General features: G+C 40.3%; 1 protein-coding gene across 7 annotated transcripts in view; it reads right to left on the bottom strand.

Annotated features, from left to right (window-relative positions):
- Tmem135 (transmembrane protein 135) overlaps positions 1 to 22,975 on the bottom strand; it is a 264,682-nt gene that overhangs the window by 142,242 nt on the left and 99,465 nt on the right. For all 7 annotated transcript variants that reach the window (NM_001360746.1, NM_001360745.1, NM_028343.5 and 4 more), the window contains one exon: positions 22,418 to 22,510. Coding sequence is in view for 4 of the 7 variants with exons in the window: in NM_028343.5 (NP_082619.3) it covers positions 22,418 to 22,510 (93 nt within the window). In the remaining 3 variants the exon portion in view is untranslated. The remainder of the gene's footprint in view (positions 1 to 22,417; positions 22,511 to 22,975) is intronic.

A 22,975-nucleotide genomic window follows, 5' to 3' on the forward strand; every position in this document is an offset into this window, starting at 1 on the left:
CCTGAGTTCACTCCCCATGGCCCTCACAGGAAGGAGAGAACAGACCCTCAAATGTAGTCCTCAACACATGAGCGTGCGCACACACACATACTCACACACAATCTTCTTATGTTTTAAGTTATGATAATATCTATAAGGTTGCTTTTATCAAGTTGTCAGTTATAATTTACAGAAGGATAATTCCCTGGGCTTTAAGCAGAGATATGCATACAAAGATGAACAAACTTAAATATAAACTCTTGGCTTGTGAGAGGGTCTCTGTGAACCCCTCTATCCTTCTCCTTCACCCAGGGCTTTTTAAAAATGACTCATTCAGGCCATCAATAACAAGCCTGAAGCTACTTTGATTTACTTATAAAGTTGAAAAGCAGAGGAAATATTTAATTTCCACTCTGAATTCTCTATCTCCGAAATTAGGGCCCTATACTTATCATGGTAAAATGGAGACACACCTCGAATGGGTTAAGAAGTAAGATGTGCTCAGTTTAAAGGGGTGCATGCCATCTGCTCTGAGAGTAAATGATAGATAAAGGCTTAGAGACACCAGGGCAAGCCCAGTTCTCACACCTCAGGATCATACTGACAGGACGCGGTCCAGCACCCCCAGAGGCTTGGCTCTGGCCACCTCCTGTAGACAGCACCAGTTCCCGGGTGCCAAGGGCAAGGAAGGGTAGTTCAGAGGCTTCCTATTAGTACTGACAGAAGAATTTTAAATTTTCCCTTTTTAAAATACTTAAAATTAAAATCGTCAAAGTCCTTCCTGTACTGTGCTTTGGACATTGATCTGAGGGAGAAAACGGTGTCAGCACTAGAAGGGCCACCTCACTTTGTTCCATCATTTCCTCCTGGCCTGTCTCTGGAGTGCTGAACTGACAGGACTGGGAGCTGCAGTGGCCCTGGGGCCACAATGAGCAGCTGCAAAGAAGTTCCCACTGTACATCTGTCTGGAAAGATCCAGCTCAAGAAAACCTGCAGGACCCTCAGGAGTGGTCCTCTGCCAAACACCAAAAGCTAGTACCCAAGAGCCAAGTGAGATGGGATGTGTGAACTCTGTACAATTTCCTGACCCTCTGTACATCTTCATCTCCTCCCATACCTGATTCTTCCCCTCTTTTCCCCCTCCCCCTCTTCTCTTCCTCCCAAGTCCCTCCCACCCTCTACTTCCCTTGATTATTTTGTTCCCCCTTCTAAGTAGAACTGAAGCATACATTCTTTGGTCTTAACTTCTTCTTGAGCTTCATGTAGTCCATGAGTGTATTGTGGGCATTCCACACTCTTTGCCTAATATCCACTTACTAGTGAGGACATACCATGTACATTCTTTTGTGACTGAATTACCTTACTCAGGATGATACTTTCTAGATCCATTCATTTACTTGTAAATTTCTTGAAGTCACTGTTTTTAATAGCTGAACAGTATTCCATTGTGTAAATGTACCACATTTTCTGTATCCATTCCTCTGTTGAGGGACATCTGGGTTCTTTCCATTTTCTGGCTATTATAAATAAGGCTACTATGAACATAGTGGAGCATGTGTCCTTGTTATATGTTAGAGCATCTTTTGAGTATATGCACAGGAGTGGTATAGCTGGCCCCTCAGGTAGTACTATGTCCAATTTTCTGAGGAACCCCTAGACTGATTTCCAGAGTGGTTGTACCAGTTTGCAATTCCACCAGCAATAGAGGAGTGTTCCTTTCTCCACATCCTCACCAGCATCTGCTGTCACCTGAGTTTTTGATATTAGCCATTATGATTCATGTGAGGTGGAATCTCAGGGTTGTTTTGATTTGCATTTCCCTGAAGTCTAAGGATATTGAACATTTCTTTAGGTGCTTCTCAGCCAATCAAGTTTCCTCAGTTGAGAATTCTCTGTTTAGCTCTGTACCCCATTTTTTAACAGGGTTATTTGGTTCTCTGGAGTCTAATTTCTTGAATTCTTTGTATATATTGGATATTAGCCCTCTATCAGATGTAGGATTGGTAAAGATCTTTTCCCAATCATTGGTTGCTGTTTTGTCCTATTGACAGTGTCCTTTGCCTTACAGAAGCTTTGCAATTTTATGAGGTCCCATTCTTGATCTTAGAACATAAGCTATTGGTGTTCTGTTCAGAAACTTTCGCCCCTGTGCCCATGTGCTAGAGGGTCTTCCCCACTTTCTCTTCTATTAGATTCAGTGTATCTGGTTTTATGTGGAGTTCCTTGATCGACTTGGACTTGAGCTTTGTACAGGGATAAGAATTGATAAATTTGCATTCTTCTACATGTTGACAGTCAGTTAAACCAGCACCATTTGTTGAAAACGCTGTTTTTTTTCCACTGGATGGTTTTAGCGCCTTTGTCAAAAATCAAGTGACCACAGGTGTGTGGGTTCATTTCTGGGTCTTCAATTCTATTCCATTGATCTACCTGTCTGTCACTGTACCAGTACCATGCAGTTTTTATCACAATTGCTCTGTAGTACAGCTTGAGGTCAGGGATTGTGATTCTCCCAGAGTTTCTTTTATTGTTGAGAATAGTTTTCGCTATCCTGGGCTTTTTGTTATTCCAAATGAATTTGAGAATTGCTCTTTCTAACTCTATGAAGAATTGAGTTGGAATTTTGATGGGGATTGCATCAAATCTGTAGATTGCTTTTGGCAAGGTGGCCATTTTTACTATATTAATCCTGCCAATCCATGAGCATTGGAGAGCTTTCCATCTTAAGAAGCTGACCAGAGACTACGGAGAGCCAAACCAATACCAACAGTCCCCCACCTCCCACTCACCCTGCTAATGTCTCTTCTCCTCTCCCCCCCCCTCTCTCTCCACAACATTTTAGCAGCTACACTAAATCACTGTTACATCAACTGCATCGACACACCTATAGGAAAAAGAATCTGTATAACACTTCAGCAGATTAAAAAGTACATCCAGCCCAGAGCCTACAGTGGCATCTTCCAACAGCCCTACTGTCACTTCAATGAAGGAACAGCAGGGCTGCGTTTTGACCTGCGCTGTTCTTTAGCCAACCCCTAGATTGATACTGGGTACCGCACATCCTGAGGTTACTGGTCGGCCTAGCAGGAACAATGTAACTTCTCAATTCTAAATACATACATATGTTATTATTAACAACACATTAAAGCATGTTTACATCTCACAAAGAGAAAAGGAGATAGTACAGAAACAATGACAGTTTCCAAACAGTGTAAGACTATTTCTATTAAGACTCTACTTGACTACCTCAGAAAATCATCTGAGGTATAACATGGCAAAAGAGTGTAAGTACTTGTCCTCTAAAGTATAAGAATGTAAGACAAACTCTCAGTCTAAAGGACAAGTGCAGGACCCCTTTCGGTCACAGGAATGTCCCATTCACCGAACAGGACAAGCACATTAGAGATTGGTGGCAAAACCTTGCTGTAGAAATACAAGTATATCAAGAACTTAGAGAGCAAACTCACAGGACCCCTTGATTTGTATATTACATCCTTTTTATCTTTGCTCTGTCTGCTTAGATGTTTTCTAACTCAAAAAGTGTGCTTAAAATGAAACTGCAGTCTTCAGTTAATCCATCTTTAAGCATACTGCATTAACTTATCCAAACTAAATATCTAAGCAAATTCCACAGCAATTCTGAAAAAAGAAAAACCAATCAGAACAACTTCTTTCTGGCCTAGGAGGCATTCCCTAGAGTCAGGGCGAAGGCTCCTCCGTGGCGGCCCTCCTGGGTAGTGCCCGGCGTTACCAGGCTTCCAGCTGAGCTAAGATGAACCCCATTCTTTGTGGCACACTCTTTAAAGCAGCCCTGGAAACAACTTCAAAGCTCTCTCAGAAGCTCCAAGTGATGTGATTAGGACTCACCTCAGTGTCCCTCTTCTCCTTGGTAGGAGGAACTAATTGGCAAAGAGCCCTTAACTCTGGGAGGACTGGTGAACTGATGGATGGCTAGGATGTCAGAGTAAAATGGACAAGAACAGGGAGAAGAAAGAAGGGAGGGCACGGGAGAACATAAGACACATTCATAGGTATGTAGTATGCAGAGAGAAAACGCAGATAAATCCACTTTCTACATTTGCTTCTAGTAGAAACTAAAATGATCACACAGCTGACCATCACATGATTCCATCATCGGAGAAAAGTTTTCAACTGTCAATAAATGTTTCCAAGTTTAAAAACTGAGACTACAAATATTACTACTTCAACAAAACAAAACAACAACAAATAAAATACCCAAGTACTATCCCTGCCTAACCTATTTCCCTGTTTCTCCCACTCTTTCAAAGATATTCTTTCCTAGGCTTCAACCCCAAACAGCCTCTTTCCTGGGGTTTTCTATGGCAGTGTAGAGGAAAGCTTCCAATTTCGTTTCACCACCTCCTTCACCCTAAATCGAAATCACATTTCTGGCTGCCTACTGGCTGCATCTACCTGAATGAATATTGTTGATTTCTCTGTGAACTAAAACCACAGTTAAAAGTCTGCTTCCTCCCAGAATAATAGCAACAATAACATTTCATTTTAGTACTAAACCAATGATGTTGAAATATGTTTAACTTAAGTTTTACAAATTAATAATAAGCTATTAGGATCTTGATATTTGGTACAACCTTAAATATAAACTGATAACATATAAAATATACTTTTTTAGGGACAAATGAGTAATTTTAGGTAACCACTGAACCAATTTCTTTAAAGAAAAATAACTTATAAGGAGATTATATATATATATATATTTACTTTCCTCAGTTTTAAAGTTGTACATGCAAATAAAGTTGTGCATACCCACTGACACACAGATAAATGAATGAATGGATGGGTAGATGAATGGATAAATATATAGATGGATAGATGGAGATAGACAGATAGACAGACAGATAGACAGATAGATAGAGAGAGAGATAGAGAGATAGAGAGACAGACAGGCAGACAGGCAGACAGGCAGACAGGCAGATAGATGTAGGTAAGTAGGTATCACTAGGCCAAAACAAAACAAAACAAACAAACAAAAAACCTAAAACAAAAACAAAAAAAAAAAACAAAAAGCGGGGCTGGAGAGACGGTTCAGTGTTTAAGAGCATTGACTGTTCTTCCAGAAGACCCAGGTTCATCTCCCAGCACCCACATGGCAGCTCACAACTGTATGCAACTCCAGGAACCAATACCCTCACACATACTAGCAGGTAAAACATTAGTGCACATAAAATAAGAAATAAGTTATATATATAAATTCTTCTTCCTTTTTTTCTTTTTCCTTCTCCTCCTCCTCTTCTTCTCCTCCTTCTTCAACCAATGCTAATATGGTAATATCATAATAGCAGTTAAGACCTCATTAAGGAAAAAATATTTCCTTCAGGACAAAAGAATGAAATCTCTAGCCTGAATGGAGACCTAGCTTTGTGGTTGGGCAGGACAATGACATTAATAAGGGGCCACCTCTCAGGAAAGCAAAGCATCCCTATGAAGGTGGGTTCACACTGAGACATGTTAAAGAAACAGAGGAATATTTCCAATATTTTTAATGAGCTAATTAATTTCCTTCCAAGAATTCCCTTCCCAGACCATAGTCCCTACAAATAACTGGCCAGGAGATTCTGTGGGGTTAACCCGTCTTACAGGGCCCTTCTTCTCATTAGTTGTAGGTTAGGTGGGGTCCAGTATCCACTCTGCCACAGGGCTTGGCCACTCAAGAAGGCAAGACATGGGAGTTTTGACCGCACTTACCCCACACCAGTGCCAGGTGGGAGTCAGGCTATGGGGAAGCCCAGCACACCACTCTGAGGTTGTGGGAGCACAGTCTGAGGTCCTGGGGATTGCTGGAGCTGGCTCGGGAGTCCCTGGGCCTACAAGGAGGTGGGGGCTGTCTGGCTCTCAGGCTCTTGGGCACCCAGGCACCCGAGGGCTGGATCTAGCCCGGGGCTGAGGGGTAAAGAAGGGGAGCTCCAGCTGGGCCACGTGGGAAAGAGAGTACATGGCTTGTTGGTGGGGGCGGGTTTGAGCTTGGTCTTGATGGTAGCCATGGCTGGGAGCTTAGAGAGGTGAGACAGCAGCTCTTTAAGAGAAGGCCTGCTACACTGCTCCCCACATCAGATACTGGTGAAAAGAGACAGTCCATGGTTTTAAGGCATTTATTGTCAAGGCAGAAAGTGGATGAGTAAAACCGTACCCCACTTCTCAGGGCAGGCCTGAGGTTAAATACCTTTTGCAGGGAGGAATGTCTGGGAAAGAAAACTTATTGCTAAGCCCTCCAGGACCTTATGTACCTCATTAAAATGGAGATATGTCTTGAGCCTACATGACCTGTGGCCGTGTCATCTACCTGTGGAGGGACTTGGGGCCCTTACATGACTAATAGTCACAAATCTATGGAGGACTGAGACCTCGTGTCAGGATCCTAGTGTCCAGGAACCAGGCAAACACCTGCTATCCCTTCAGGGTCACCGGAGTCTAGCTTTGGCTCAACCAGGAACCAGGCTGTCTTTCACAGTCCTACAGTTAGTCTTCTTTTGAATGCTGGCTAGAACCTAAGGATCTTTTCTCTGATTCTTTGGGCTCTTTCACTTTCTCGAATGTTCTGTGGCTGTAGTTGGCTGGCTATGTGGCTGGCTTCCATTATCTACTTACCTAAACTACGTGGTCTTCTGCTTCTTCTCCATCTCTCTTCTCCCAGCACCTGCTGAGATTTACAGCTTACCTAATCTGAGGTTTTTCTTTTAAATTCTAGTAAAATTTTCCTTTGCAAAATTCCTGTGCAGTCTGTCCTTATACTCTCTCATTAATGAGGAAAAAAGCCAACGGGAAAGCCCTGTTGCCACAGGACTTTAGTAGGACTTTCCAAAATTTCCAGTAACAAAAGCAGTTTTAAAAAGAAGATAAAACTATTTTATAGCTGTTAAAGCAAAAACAAATAAAACCCACTTCGACTACTATTTAGAATGGACAATAATCGATAACACCAGGAATCTTGTGTGAACAACTACTAAGACTAAAACACTAATGTAAAAAGCTCTCTCTTAGAGGAAATATAAGCAAAAAGCTTTAAAATAGCACCAATCAAAAGTGAGCATTAAAAAACCATACTCAGGGTACCAATCCCACCATCACTGAACTTCCTGACAACCACTCTTCTGTCCTCCAATGGTACGCTGCCTGTGTCTGTATACATTTTGACTTTGGTATCACTATAGCTCAACTCATTTTAATACTGTAGAAGAAGAATAATTATAACTTAAATATTCTACAATCAGCTTCTAAGCCAAGATAAGTTTCTACATTTTATGAGGTGATGAAATATTAATGCTGAGAAGCTGAAAAGTTAAAGACAAAGCAAGCAAAAATAAATAAAATAAAATCTTGAAATCTAAGTCTTAAAATAGTCTAATAATATGAATAAACAAAAAACTCAAAAAAAATAATAAGAAAATAGCATATCTAACCTATCCCATCAGTAAATAAATCGGATGTTAATGGACTAAATAATATAATAGAAGTAGAAATGCTATTTAAAAACTCGGCTACATGTTGGAGCATCTTCTGGGTATATGCACAGAGTGGTATAGTTGGGTCCTCAGGTAGTTCTATGTCCAATTTTCTGAGGAACCCCCAGACTGACTTCCAAAGAGGTTGTACCAGCTTGCAATCCCACCAGCAATGGAGGAGTTTTTCTCTTTGTCCACATCCTCGATAGCATCTGCTGTCACCTGAGTTTTTGGTCTTAGTCATTCTGACTGGTGTGAGATGGAATCTCAGGGTTGTTTTGATTTGCATTTCCCTGATGACTAAGGACATAAAACATTTCCTTAGGTGCTTCTCAGCCATTAGATATTCTTCAGTTGAAGACTCTTTGTTTAGCTCTGTACCCCATTTTTTTGTTTTGTTTTGTTTTGTTTTTTCGAGACAGGGTTTCTCTGTGTAGCCTTGGCTGTCCTAGAACTCACTCTGTAGACCAGGCTGGCCTCGAACTCAGAAATTCATCTGCCTCTGCCTCCCAAGTGCTGGGATTAAAGGCATGCACCATCACACCCGGCTTGTACTCCATTTCTTAATATGGTTATTTGATTCTCTGGAGTCTAGTTTATTTGTAAATAATGAATGTTAGCCCTCTATTGGATGTAGGATTAGTAAAGATCTTTTCCCAATCATTGGTTGCTGTTTTGTCCTATTGACAGTGCCCTTTGTCCCATTTGTTGATTCTTGATCTCAGAGCATAAGCTATTGGTGTTCTATTCAGGAAATTTTCCCTGTGCCCATGTGCCCCAGGCTCTTCCCCACTTTCTCTTCTATTAGTTTCAGTGTATCTGGTTTTATCTGGAGGTCCTTGATCTACAGACACATGCTCCACTATGTTCAAAGCAGCCTTATTTACAATAGCCAGGAGCTGGAAAGAACCCAGATGCCCCTCAACAGAGGAATAGATAAAGAAAATGTGGTACATTTACTCAGCTATTAAAAACAATGAATTTTTAGGCAAATGGATGGAACTAGAAAATATCATCCTGAGTGAGGTAAGCTAATCACAAAAGAACACACATGAGATGCACTCACTGATCAGTGGATATTAGCCCAGAAACTCAGAATACCCAAGACACAATTCACAGACCACCACATGAAGCTCAAGAAGAAGGAAGACCAAAGTGTGGATATTTTGGTCCTTCTTAGAAGGGGGAACAAAATACCCATGTGAGGAGATACAGAGGCAAAATGTGGAACAGAGACTAAAGGAAAGGCCATCCAGAGACTGCCCTGTCAGAGACCATCCCATGAGAAAGTGAGCCCTTCACAATCTCCCTGGCAGGCCAAATGGCCTTGTACCGAGAGCTGGTTGTCACCCCCCTTTCTTCCCTATTCCTTTCCTGGCACCTGAGGCTGTAAAAGCTGAATTATAGTCCCCTCTTCCCTATCTCTTCCTGAGTTCCCATGCCATCCAAGGACATAAGTCATGCCTGAGCCCAGCCTGACCCCCAAGACTGTCAAGGAGGATCAATGTTCCAGAGATAAGATCCAGAGTGCCCGCTGCCTGGCGCCTGACTTCGGCCCCCATGTCAGCAGATGCCCACTTCTTTGTTCTTTGTATAATTCTCCCTCGACCCCTCCCATATTCCCCGCGATGTATGCTTTAAAAAGAAGGCACCTCAGCCTAATAGACGAGACCTTGATAGGTTCAATCTACTTGGTCCTCCGACTCTCTTTCTTTTATTCCAATTTCCTTCCAGGTTTGCGGTCCCCCTCGCACCCACGAATAACTGAATCCCGCGGGACGGGATAAGTGGCGCCCGACGTGAGGGCGAGGTCCGGATCGTAATTCCTAATCAGTGGAGGTTCCAGAGAAGTTCGTCGCGACCCCAAGAATTTGAAAGTAGTGAAGGACACCTTCTGCTGCTCACGGAAGAGCGAGAAGTCCTTGGTGAGTTGAGTCATCTCCACTTCAGGTTATGGGACATAAGCTATCTAAAGAGGCAGCCTTCATCAAAGGTTTAAAGATAGCTCTCAGAGAAAGAAGAGTACGAGTTAAAAAAAAAAAAAAAAAAGATTAAATAGACTTTTTATTTTCATAGACCAGGTATGTCCATGGTTTATTATAGATGAAGCAGAGATACGTTGTAAAAAATGGTGAAAGGTAGGTAGAGATTTAAATGATAAACTAGCTAATGAGGGTCCCGATGTGGTCCCTGCAACTGTCTTTTCTGTCCCGATGCAGTCCCTACAACTGTTTTTTCTTATTGAAAAGTAACTATCAAAAGCAGCCATTGTACCTCCTCTCCCTTCTCTGGAAGTATTCCCAGAAGAAGGAGATAAGGAAGTAGACTCTGAACATGTGAGAAAGAAAATAAGTTTTAGAAAAGCAGTTATCCCCTGTTTGAGATCTTTTAGCAAAAAAGAGAAAAAATGAAAATAAGCTACTTCAGAGCTCTCCTGGAGACAGAGGGAAAGCAGGAGACGTCCCGTTTTCTCTCTGCCTCCTATAGAGATATTCTTAGCTATGGTTAAAATATCTGTGTCCCTTTGAGACACCAAGTTCTATTCCCTGTCTGTCTATTGTCTGTTTTTGATGCATCAAAACAAATTGTCCATATGTCTGTCATGTTTGTTTTTGTTATGTTGTTTAAATGATTATTGTTCTGTGTTTCATGTTGAAATATATAAATGGTTAAAACTTGTTTAAAAAGCAGTTTCAAAATTACACAGCACAAGTTGATAAGTTAGCTACACTGTGGCTGGGAGCCAAGTACAGCTGAAAAAGCCTTGCTGAGGGCCTGATTGCAAACGGAGCTCTTAAAGGGGCAGGCAGCCTTTTGCTTGTAACAGAAAGTTAGCTTAAAATTGGGAACTCAAGGTTAGAATCTTTCTAAACAACTTGAACAAACACAAGAAAACAGGTCTTTAAGGATACTTCTACATAGAGATAGTCTTTGAGCCAAGATTCTGGCACAGTGTTTAGATTAAAAAAGGTTTGCATTTGGGTTAAGGCTGAGCTCGGAGGGGAGCAGCCTCAGCGCGGCTTGTATGGCACTTCTTAGAGCCTTATTACAGACCTAGCCAGATGTTGTTCTAAACATACCATCATATAAAGTAAAATTGATAATCATTATCCTAAGATAGTTTAAAAAATTATTTCATGCATGCTTGTATATCTTCTAAAATTCATGCATGCATGCATCCCATTTACTGTGTTTAAAAAATAGCCTTTATATAAGAGAAAAGTATATGTGATTTAAATCACATGATTATTCTTTTGAGTTTCCTCCTGTTTCAGCACAGATAATTAAATTGTGTGCTAAAGATGGTGTTTAAAAATGTTGAACAGTCAAACTTTAAGTTGTATGTTAATAGTCAATATTAATTCTCTAGCTTGCAATTGCTTATGCAACTTATAAGAAAAAAATACTGTTCCTTTAAGAAGACTGTTTTTAGACAGTTAAGAAATTATCCTAGGTTGCCTGGAAAAGACCCCCAGGATTTGCTTTTGTGTTATAGAGGTTTACATAAAGCTTTAACTGATAAGGATTACAGATAGCTCCTGAAAAGATACAAACTCAGGATCCTTATAATTATTTGGGTTTTAGACTTACTGATCAAACTGGTTTTCCCTAGAAGATAGTTATTTACAGAGACAACTTAGAGACTTTCTCTTATTTCTGATTAATAAATATATAAATTATACACACGTGACTATAATAACTTTTCAAACATTCTAGTTACAATCTCTCTTCAAGAGAAACAATTGAAAGTGTAATTAGTCACTGTCCATGTTATATTAAAACCTACTATAACAGTCCAGTATTTAAGTGGTTTTGTCAAAAAATTTTTAATTCTCAAAGACAAGGTATTATAAAACTTTAAAACTCTATCTTCTTAAAAACAAAAAAGGGGAAAAATTATACCCCCTGTACATTATTTAAATCATACTTTTATTGTTAAGAGTTTTAAATTTTAGATGTCTAAGAACTTAATAAATGCCTCATAATATCTTAAAACTAGACATAATCATGTCTAGGTGAGATGAAAAGGACCCACTCATTGACACATGGCATGAGCCTAAACAGAAGGTTATTATGGGGAAAAGGGGGCGGTGTTTCTGTTTTATCCACAGAATGCTGCAAAAGCATGCTAGCTTCCAGAATGATTCGTGTGACAGACTGACCTGTGAGTTCATGAGTGCCCTGGCAGTGATGACAAGAAAGCTGTGTTGAGTGAACAGAAAAAGAAGAATCAGAGAGAGCAGACACTTACAAACAAGATGAAGAAACTTCCTATCTTCGCCATGGGCTACAACAATGAGAGCCGACCTAGTGTCCACTTGAGGACAACTATAAATGATGACCCGTGGGGCAAAGAGACTGCTACAGTGTATTTAACAAGATTTCATCAGAGACACTGTTTTTGGCCATTCAGGCCAACTCCCCTATAGCTATGAAAGCTTTTGTACCTTACCTATATTCTATATTGTTAGATAATTTTAAGAGTTAAGATCACCAATCTTGACAAGTCTTTTTATATTCATTGTAATTGTTGTCAATTAACTAATCCTGTGGATCCTAATTTAGATAAGGAATTTGCTGTTATGATTTTGTTAAAGAGACCTCCTTATGTTTTGCTGCCTGTTAAAATTAAGAAATGATCCTTAGTTTAAAAATTCAGAAATACAAACTTAGAAAAGGTCAAATGAGCAATTTTTAGATTTACTGCTTTAGTTGCAATTTTAGCTTCAATATCTACCACAGCTTTGGATCAACAGCTGCATACTGATCATTTTGTTTATGATATGCATACATATATTAGCAACTTATTGTAGATAAAAAATTAGAGGCAAAGGTTAATGTCTTAGAAGTAGTGGTCTCAACAATAAAACAGGATATAACATATTAAGGCTACAAAGACAGAAATTTCAGGTATTAGAAGAATGTTGTCTTTACTCTGACAAGACTGGCTTAGTTTAAGATAACATAGACAAAGTTAGAGCTAGTTTAGAAGAGAGAAAACAACAGAGAAAAACAAGAATTTTGGTATAAAAATTGGTTTTCTACTTCTCCTTGGGTCACTACCTTGCTTCCCACACTTTTGGGACCTTTCTTGGGTGTTCTGCTGCTTTTGTCTTTTGGCCCCTGGGCCTTTAAAAAATTAACCAGTTTTGTTAAGTCACAGATTGAAGCTGCTTTAAGTAAGCCAGTTGCAGTCCACTACCATCAGCTGGATATCCAGGACTCAGATGAAGAAGATCCTCCTCCCACCAAGGCAGAAACAACGACTCGTCTCCAATTTTCTACCCTTGCTGCTAAGCAGAGTCCCCTTGGTTCCTCAGGCTTTAGAGACAATAGGGACAAAGAGGGGTGACCTCCAGCTCCTATTATAGCTTGAGAGCCACAAATTGTGGTGTTACAATTGGCATAATTCCTACAGAGGCCTTACTGAGTCTGAGGTTGATAATTCTCCTACGGGAGCTGCACAAAACTCAGAATTGTGCATGCTGGTTCGTAAGAAATACGAATCTAGTATGGGCCCAGCATGGGTGCAAACTAAGTATTGCAGGGGAAGGTCCATATAGACCATTTCTGAGTTCCTCGAGAGACAAACCTGGTTATAAAGAGGTTGGTATCTAATTTCAGTTACAATTAATAATTTTCAAAGGCTCTGCCTCACCTCCCCAAAAGATACCAAGAGCCACAAGTGTGGGTCTTTAACAGCACCCACGGGAGGAATCGGGTCAATGTCCCCCCAGCCATGGTAATGCCCGCTCATCTAAAAATAAAAAGATTATTTGATCACCTCAGTTAAGTGTGGCCTTATTTAATTTAATTCAGAAGGGGGAGATGTCAGAGACCATCCCATGAGAAAGTGAGCCCTTCACAATCTCCCTGGCAGGCCAAATGGCCTTGTACCGAGAGCTGGTTGTCACCCCCCTTTCTTCCCTATTCCTTTCCTGGCACCTGAGGCTGTAAAAGCTGAATTATAGTCCCCTCTTCCCTATCTCTTCCTGAGTTCCCATGCCATCCAAGGACATAAGTCATGCCTGAGCCCAGCCTGACCCCCAAGACTGTCAAGGAGGATCAATGTTCCAGAGATAAGATCCAGAGTGCCCGCTGCCTGGCGCCTGACTTCGGCCCCCATGTCAGCAGATGCCCACTTCTTTGTTCTTTGTATAATTCTCCCTCGACCCCTCCCATATTCCCCGCGATGTATGCTTTAAAAAGAAGGCACCTCAGCCTAATAGACGAGACCTTGATAGGTTCAATCTACTTGGTCCTCCGACTCTCTTTCTTTTATTCCAATTTCCTTCCAGGTTTGCGGTCCCCCTCGCACCCACGAATAACTGAATCCCGCGGGACGGGATACTGCCCCACCTGGAGATCCATCCCATATACAGTTATCAAACCCAGACACAATTGTGGATGCCAACAAGTGCTTGCTGACAGGAGCCTGATATAGCTGCCTCCTGAGAAGCTCTGCCATTGCCTGACAAATACAGAGGTGGATGCTCAAGCCAACCATTGGACTGGGCACAGGGTCCCTAATGGAGGAGCTAGAGAAAGGAACAAATGAGCTGAAGGAGCTTACAGCCCCACAGGACGAACAACAATATGAACCAACCAGTACCCCCCAGAACGGCCAGGGACTAAACCACCAACAAAACAGTACACATGGAGGGACACATGACTCCAGCTGCACATGTAGCAGAGGATGGCCTTTTCAGACATGAATGGGAGGAGAGGCCCTTGGTCCTGTGAAGGCTTGATGCCCCAGTGTAGGAGAATGTCAAGACAGGGAAGCAAAAGTGGGTGGGTTGTTGAGCAGGGGGAGGGGGGATGGGATAGGGGAGTTTCGTAGTGGAAGTGAGGGAAGGGGATATGTAAACAAAGAAAATATCTAATAATTTTTTAAAAAAATAAATAATAAAAAATAAAAATTCAACTATATGATATATGAAAAAAAACACGCATGATATATGAAAAAAAGCACAGATGCTTGAAACTTAAAAACACATACCATATATCAGCCAGTGTTCAAGGGCAGCAGCAGCTATGCTAGCATGACTGGTAATGCTGTACAGACTCTCTATACAGATAAAGGCACTTCAGAACAAGCAAACTATCTGAGCTATAGGAAAACACTTGGCACTAACAATACCAATACTGAGAAAAATATACAAACAGGATATATGTGAAAAACCACTGTAGAAACTGACTTAAAGACAGAAGTAGACAATTTCCAACCACAGCTAGAGGTCTCATGCTTTTCTCAGCAAATTATAAACTGAGACCTCTGAATTTGACCAGAAACACATCACTGGTTTGCAAAGGCTAATTGCCCCAGGTATCTATTTGGCAATATCTAAAGACATACTTTAGATGCTGTCCCAGTTGTGTAAGAAAGAAGAAAAAGCCAACAGCATGGCTGGCCTCATGCCCAAGGCAGCCTTCCCCATAAAGGATCTTCTGTAAGAAAGCCTGTCAATATTGCCAAGGTTGAGAAATTCGGCTATATATAAAATCATCAACCCTGGCCAAAGAAAAACCACATATGCATATGGCAAAAACACTATGATCTGTTCATGGTAAAGTTCCTCTCAACAGACTGGATGAAATGTGAACTTTATAGAGCTGATAATTCACACTTAAATATAGTCAAGCCTACTGTATCACAGTTTATGGTAATAGACTGAGTACCATTTGCTAGTACCAGGATCGGGGCTAGGAGAGTGGAAGAGAAACAAAGCTCTCCCACCCGCAGGTAACAAAGCTCCTGTAGAAATTCCCAAGGACTGTGCCAGCAATCTCAGAACAAAGGAGTTCAGAAAGGCCATGAGTCAAGATTAGACCAAAAGGTAAAGGGCACGTACAGGCAATAGTAACAGGCATACTGAAGATGAGATATAAAACCCTATGTCTGCATACTTCCAATCACACACAAAAGGAACTCAAAAGAGATGAAAGGCTGGAATGTTAGAGCTAAAGTCATCTTTGGGTTGTTCATATTTTTAATATGATACCAAAAACAAAATCAATACAAGTTTAATAAAAATGAGACAGACATGGTGAGACATATCTGCACCTTCAGCATTCAGGAAACTGAGGAAAGAGAATCACAAGTTTAAGACCAGCCTGGGATACACAATGAGTTCAAAGTCTGCCTGGACTGTGCAGGAATACTTTGTCAAAGGAAAGAGGGAGGGAAGGAGGGAGGAAGGAAAGGAGGGAAGAAAAAAAAGGACAAGAAAAAAAATGACACATTAGCTTTAATCAAAATATTTTTGTGTTCTGAAAGTCATGACCGAGAAAGTAGTAAGACGAATGCACAGAACATAGTAGATAGAGTATTTGCAAATTCCAGATACAAGAGACATGCATTCAGAATATCTAAAAGTAGTCACATTCAATAGCTAAAATGTAAATAATACAATAAGAAAATGGAATTTCTTTATAGAAGATATAAATTAGAAGATGTCTGGTATCACTAGCCATCTGGGGAATGCAAATCAAGATGACACTGAGACATACCTTCCGCTCTGCAAAAGACCCTCCTACACGGCTGGAGTGAATAGACACCAAGTACCACTGAAATGAACAACAGTTCCTCAAAAGGTTAAACATGGTTGCCAGGGTGAGCCAACAAGTTTGCAGCTAGGTTCACTCCCCAGGGAAATGCAAACACTCCAAGTCCATATAGCAATGTACACAAGGCTACGGCAGCATCATTCTCAACTGGAAGCCGAAAGCGTCTAAAGCTCCAGAGGACGGGTGTTCTGAGAGCAATGAACAGTGATGCAGAGATGCACATGACAGCCTGGCTTCCAAGCTATCGGCTGAGCAAACAGGATCACTCACCAATGGCCAGATACTGTGTGAATCCACTAGCATGGAACACTCAGAGGAAAAAACGTAGCCATGAAATTGATTGGCCACTACCTAGGACTAGGTCAGTTGGGGAATGGGTATGACTTACTACTAAAGGGGCCTCACTGCAGGTGAAAATTAAATTCTTGAAATTCACTGTGGTGAAGGTTGAACAAATTTATAAATATACTACTATACTTTTAAAAGGATGAACAAAATTTCTAATAATAACACTATAATTGTACTGACACAGGGTATGAAAGTTACATCTTACAAATGACAAAAGCTAATGGAATTTCAAAAATATCAAAACACATGGAAAGTAAGTAACACCATGTTCATGGCTAAAATGATAATAGAATAAATAAATCATAAATACACACCAGTATAATTCTATAATGGAAAACTAAGCAATAGAAAAGGATTGAAACTTGGATTGATCAACAGCATGATGCTTAGTTTAAAAAGAAAATATCATGACTGTAACTGTTCAAGTCCTCAACAAGACATGCAAGTGCCCTAGGGGGCAGGCAACCTTTGTGGTGAAGAAATCCTATTGTGTAAAGACAGCAGTAATGGGGGTTAAACAAGTCAAATCATGAGGACAAGCTGCTCAGAATTGCACATGTACACATATGAGTGCAGTTAAAATAGAAATACTGAGCTCTACAGAAGCTGAGAGCAATACCCACTTCCTAGTGTCACTCTGTGCTCCCACAGGAGATGCAATGAGGAAGCAGGCGGAGGTTAAAGCAGCCCTGCACTGCTTTTCATTAAAAGATAAGAGCAGGTGGGTTGAACAGTATTTCACTGAGGATGCTATGCAGAATTAAAAAGCAAACATGATAGTGATATCAAGAAACAACATCAATGTAAATATACATATTAATTAAATATAATTAAAATAATGTGAATATGCATATTCATGGAAACATGAATATTTTTAAATTGTTTCACCAAACAAAATGAGAGATACATAAACTGTTTCCAAAAATGTTAAGACATACTAAGCAAAACTAAAGATTGTGGTATATAAAACAAGACAGAACTCAAGCTAAAGTGAATGAAACATTTGTTTGTTTGTTTGTTTGTTTGTTTGTTTGACACATGGACTTACAACGCTGCCCTGGCTGACCAGAAATTCACTAAGGAGTCCACGTTGGCCTCAAACTCAGAACGCTCCTTTGCCCCCGCCTCTGTCTCCCCAGTACTGTCAGTAAAGGCATGTGCCACAGTGCCAAGTCTTTCAAATATCTCAATACCAGAGACTCTACCACAAGATGAAGATAGATTCTATATAATTACCAGCACAGAACTTAGAAATTTCTTTCAGCCCCAGGAAGAGAGAATGGATTTTTTCATTCATTCATAAAATTGGGGTTTTTTTTCTACTTTTTAAAATTATTTTATTTATTTACATTCTAGTCATTGCCCCACCACCACTTCCCTGTCCCCCCTCCCACAGTTCCTCACCCCATTCCTCCTCCCTCTTGCTTCTAAGAGGGTGGTCCCCACCACTACCACCAAGGCTCTCCCTTCCCTGGGGCCTCAACTTTCTCTAGAATTAAGCCCATCTTCTCCACTGAGGCCTGACCAGGCAGACCTCTGCTACGTATGTGCCAAGGGCCTCAGGACGAGCCCTTCTATTGAATCAGTCTCTGGGAGTTCCCTGGGGTCCACCTGAGCCTGCTGGTCTTCCTATAGGGTCGCCCTCCCCTTCAGCTTCTTCAATCCTTCTTCTAATTCAACCATAGGGGTTCCCAACTTCAGTCCAGTGGTTGGGTGTAAGCATCTTCATCTGTCTCAGTCAGCTGCTGGTAGGCCCTCTCAGAGGACAGCCATGCCAGGCTCCTGTCTGTAAGCACATCATAGCCTCAGTAGAGTCAGGTCTCAGTGTGCCCCCACCCCCATGAGATGGATCGCAAGGTGGGCAGCGCCTCTCATTCAGACTCTTCTCCATTTTTGTCCCTGCAGTTCTGGGACAGGAACAATTCTGGGTAAGAATTTTTGACTGTGGGTTAGTAACCCAGTCCCTCCACTTGAGGCCCTGTCTATCTACTAGAAGTGCACTCTTCCAGTTCCCTGTCCCCAATGTTGGGCATTTTGGCCAAGGTCACCCCCACTGAATCCTTACAGTCTCTCACCTCCCAGGGCTCTGATACTTTCTATAGTGTCACCCTACCACACACCCCCTATCCCCAAGGCTGTTTATTACCATTCTTTCTCCTGGCCCTCTGGGCTTCTCTCCTGTTCTCCTTTTCCACTCCCCCTCTCCTCTTCTACCCAGGTCCCTCCTTCCCTCTGCCTCCCATGATTATTTTCATCCCCCTTTTAAGTGGGATTTGAAGCCTCCTCACTTGGGCCTTTTTCTGACTGTTACACTTCTTATGGTCTTTGAGTTGTATCCTAGGTATTCTGTACTTTTTGGCTAATATCCACTTATCAGTGAGTAAATACCATGCACTTCCTTTTGGGTCTGAGTTACCTCACTCAGAATGGTATTTTCTAGTTCTATCCATTTCCCTGCAAAATCCATGATGCCCTTGTTTTTAATAGCTGATTAGTATTCTACTATGTAAATGAACCACATTTTCTGTATCCATTCTTAGACTGAGGGGCATTTGGGTTGTCCCCAGCTTCTGGCTATTACACATAAGGCTGCTTTGTGGAGCCTGTGTCCTTGTAGTATGGTGGACCATCCTTTGAGTTATATTCCCAGGAGTGGTATAGCTAGGTCTTCAGGTAGTACTATGTCCAGTTTTCTGAAGAACCACCAGATTGATTCCCAGAGTAGTTGTACCAGCTTGCAATCCTACCAGCAATGGAGGAGTATTCCTCTTTCTCCACATCCTCGCCAACATGTGCTATCACTTGAGTTTTTATCTTAGCCATTCTGATTGCTGTGAGTGCTTGGAATCTCAGGGTCAATTTGATTTGCATTTCCCTGATGACTAAGGACTTTGAACATTTCTTTAGGTGCTTCTGGGCCATTCAAGAGTCTTCTGTTGTGAATATCTTTACTGTACTCCATTTTTTTAATGGAGTTATTTGGTTTTTCGGATGTTAATTTCTTGAGTTCTTTATGTATTTTGGATATTAGTCCTCTACTGGATCTAGGGTTAGTACAGATTTTTTTCCCAATCTGTAGGTTGCTGATTTGTCATAAAACACACATCTTTTGCCTTACAGAAGCTTTTCAGTTTAATGAGGTCCCATTTATCAATTATTGATCTTAGAACCTGAGCCATTAGTGTTCTATTCAGGAAATTTTCCGCCTGTGCCAATGAGTTCAAGGCTCTTTTCCACTTTCTCTTCTATTAGATTCAGTGTATCTGATTTTACATTGAGGTCCTTGATGCACTTAGACTTGAACTTTGTGCAAGGTAATTAATATGGATCTATTTTCATTCTTCTACATACAGACCTCCAGTTCAACCAACACCATTTATTGAAGATGCTTTCTTTTTTTCCACTATACGATTTTGGCTTCTTTGACAAAGAACAAGTGTCCATAAGTATGTGGGTTTATCTCTGGGTCTTTGATTCTATTCCATTGATCAACCTGGCTGTTTCTGCATCAATAACGTGATTTTTTTTTTAAAAATCACTATTGCTCTGTAGTACAGCTTAAGTAAGAAGTTCTTTTATTGTTGAGAATTATTTTTGCTATCCTGAGTTTTTATTTTTCCATATGAAGTTGAGAATTGTTCTTTACATTTCTGTGAAGAATTGTGTTGGAATTTTGACAGGGATTGCATTGAATCTGTAGAGTGCTTTCAGTAAGATGGCAATTTTCACTATGTTAATCCTACCAATCTATGAGCATGGGAGATCTTTCCATTTTCTGTCTTTTATAATTTCTTTTTTCAGAGATTTGAAGCTCTTGTCACACTTACAGATCTTCACTTGCTTGGTCAGAGTTACACCAAGACATTGTATATTATTTGTGGCTATTGTGGAGGGTGTTGTCTCTCCCTTTCTCAGTACATTCATCATTTGTAAAAAAGAAAGCTACTCATTTGTTTGAGTTTTTTATTTTTTGGGTTTTGTTTTGTTTTTGTTTTTTTGGGGGGGTTGTTTTTGTTTTTGTTTTGTTTTGTTTTGTTTTGTTTGAGACAGGGTTTTTCTGTATAACCCTGGCTGTCCTGGAACTCACTTTGCAGACCAGGCTGGCCTCAAACTCAGAAATCTGCCTGCCTCTGCCTCCCAAGTGCTGGGGTTAAAAGCATGCACCACCACTGCCCAGCTGTTCGAGTTATTTTTATATCCAGCCACTTTGCTGGATATAAATTAAGTTATACCGAAAACCTTAATTAGTTATAAGTAAAGGAAACTCTGCAAGGAACACTCTTGGGTAAGAATGCAATAAAATAGTGTTAACAGCAACAGGCTTTTTTATTATTTTAGACTCACTGCAAAATAATTCTTTATCAAGGAAGTAACATAGCCTATGATGAAGGAACTTCCAGAAAAGATAATTAATGAATTTTTATAATCATAATCTATAAACTATTTATAGCAGTGGTAAGGATATCCAAAGCCTTAAATATTAAAAGCTAAATAACTTTAACATTAGAATAAACTCAACTTCAAACAATAATGCTTATACACAAAAGCAAGGAAGAACTGTTAATTTTCTTATATGTGGGAGCACTTGCAATTATACAGAGAATTGTCTTGATAAAGTTTCAGATAAAGGGTACTAATGTCTACAACATGCTTTCACATGATAAGCACATGCAGCCACATATGTACACATGTACACTCACATGCAAATAAAGTGAAATTGTGAACTGCGAACAGCTGACTCTGGTGGTTATGTGGGAATTTGTGCCACGTGCCCTACTGAAATGGGCACATAAGTATAAAACGAACCCTGCGTAGGTGCTAACAGTCAATCGTGGCACGCTGATTAAAGGTTGCTTATGGAGAAGGGCTGTCATTGTTTCAGTCCTGCAGCTGCTGATGAGTTGCCCATGCACTAAGAAGTAATCTCCCACCCAAAAGGAAAAACAAAAACAAACAAACAAACAGACTTAAAGTTTCACTTATCTTTTGATATGCTTTCAAAAGCAATATTCACATTTTAAAACTGATTCAAGATGTCATCAGCAGAGTACGTCTTTCATTACTTACAGGCGAGGAAAACAAAACAAGTAATACCTACCACACAGACAACTGTGTTGTTCTAATTATTTTTCCATATTTTAACTAAATTATATGAAAGTGTGACAGAATGTCACTGCTTCCATTTTTCAGGTGAAGAATGAGACAAGCAGGTGGCACAGTTAATGGCAGAGCCAGACTATTAAGCCACAGACCGGCTCCAGAGTCTACCTGAACTCTGTACTATGCTGTCCTTTGAGGCAGAATAAAACAGGTTTTGAATTTTCAGACATTACAACATCTACCAGGTTTCTGCCAACCCATGTAATGACAAATACACTCTTATGAAAAAGCTTTAACATCAACTGTCCTCTGCCTGCACCACTTATGTAAGGTTCTATACTATGAATGAGTTCACATGGAAAATTTTACATGACTAACAATATATATATATATATATACATATATATATATATAGTATGTATGTATATATACACATATACATATTATACACACACACATACACATAGAGAGAAGATTCCTTATACAACTGGTATGACAGGTTAGTCAATGAGCCTGCAGCAGAGAACAGACCTGAATGGCAAAACAAAATTTATTATTAATTCTCTTAGATATGACAAGGATGCTGTGTGGCTAAAGAAACAGGCTTCCACTGTAATTTGCATATTCAGGTACATTAGTTAGGCTGTTATCACAGAACCTTCTATTACTTTAATAAGAAGAAGCTGATATGTCTAGTCTCTATTTTTATATTTATATTTCTTTACTTCAGTACTTTATATTTATAATATATTTATTTTATAAATATACAATAAGCATAGTGTTCACATAAAATTAATTTTCAACCAAATAGCTGCAAAATGGAAAAAATATGTAGGGACAGATTTTTTTTCTCCCTAGGCAGTAATAAGTAATAGGCAAGAATAAAATTCTCCCTGGTAACTTATTCTGTATTAAACATGTAGATGTGTAAAATTTACCTGCTTTTTCTTTCAATTAGAATGGCCACATATGAGGCTGGCAGAGCAGCACCAAAGCCAGGAGTCCATGAGTAGAATTTTCCAAGGATCTTCCTGAAATTCAAATTTGTAATTTTTGTATGAAATTCCTAGTTGATCATTTTAGCACTTACAAACAGAACTTTCTCTTTTTCACCCGCTCTCTATCCAAATGTCCCACAATACCCCAAATGTCTCTATCCCAATGTCCCACAGTACCCCAAATCCCAGACCAGACCCATTGTCTCTCTGCCAGAACTAGGCAAAACTCAACAGGAAATTTTCAGGAAAAAGCAACAGTTTCTCTAAGCATTGCCTGTGTTCTTTGTGATACAGTAGTTCTGGGACACTGTTTGGCTTGGATTTGTTTTGGTTTTTTGAGACAGTTTCACTGTGTATTCCATTCCACCCTTTAGCTAGCCTCCGCCCCAGGAGTCCTCAGCCTCCTCTCCTGACCGCAGTGTGTGCCACCCACTTGACTCACAAGAGGTATGCTATAAAGGATTCCATCTATGCTCTACCGCCCTCATAATTCCTTAC

Source organism: Mus musculus, chromosome 7 (genome assembly GCF_000001635.26).
Source record: "Mus musculus strain C57BL/6J chromosome 7, GRCm38.p6 C57BL/6J".
Classification (NCBI taxonomy): domain Eukaryota; kingdom Metazoa; phylum Chordata; class Mammalia; order Rodentia; family Muridae; genus Mus; species Mus musculus.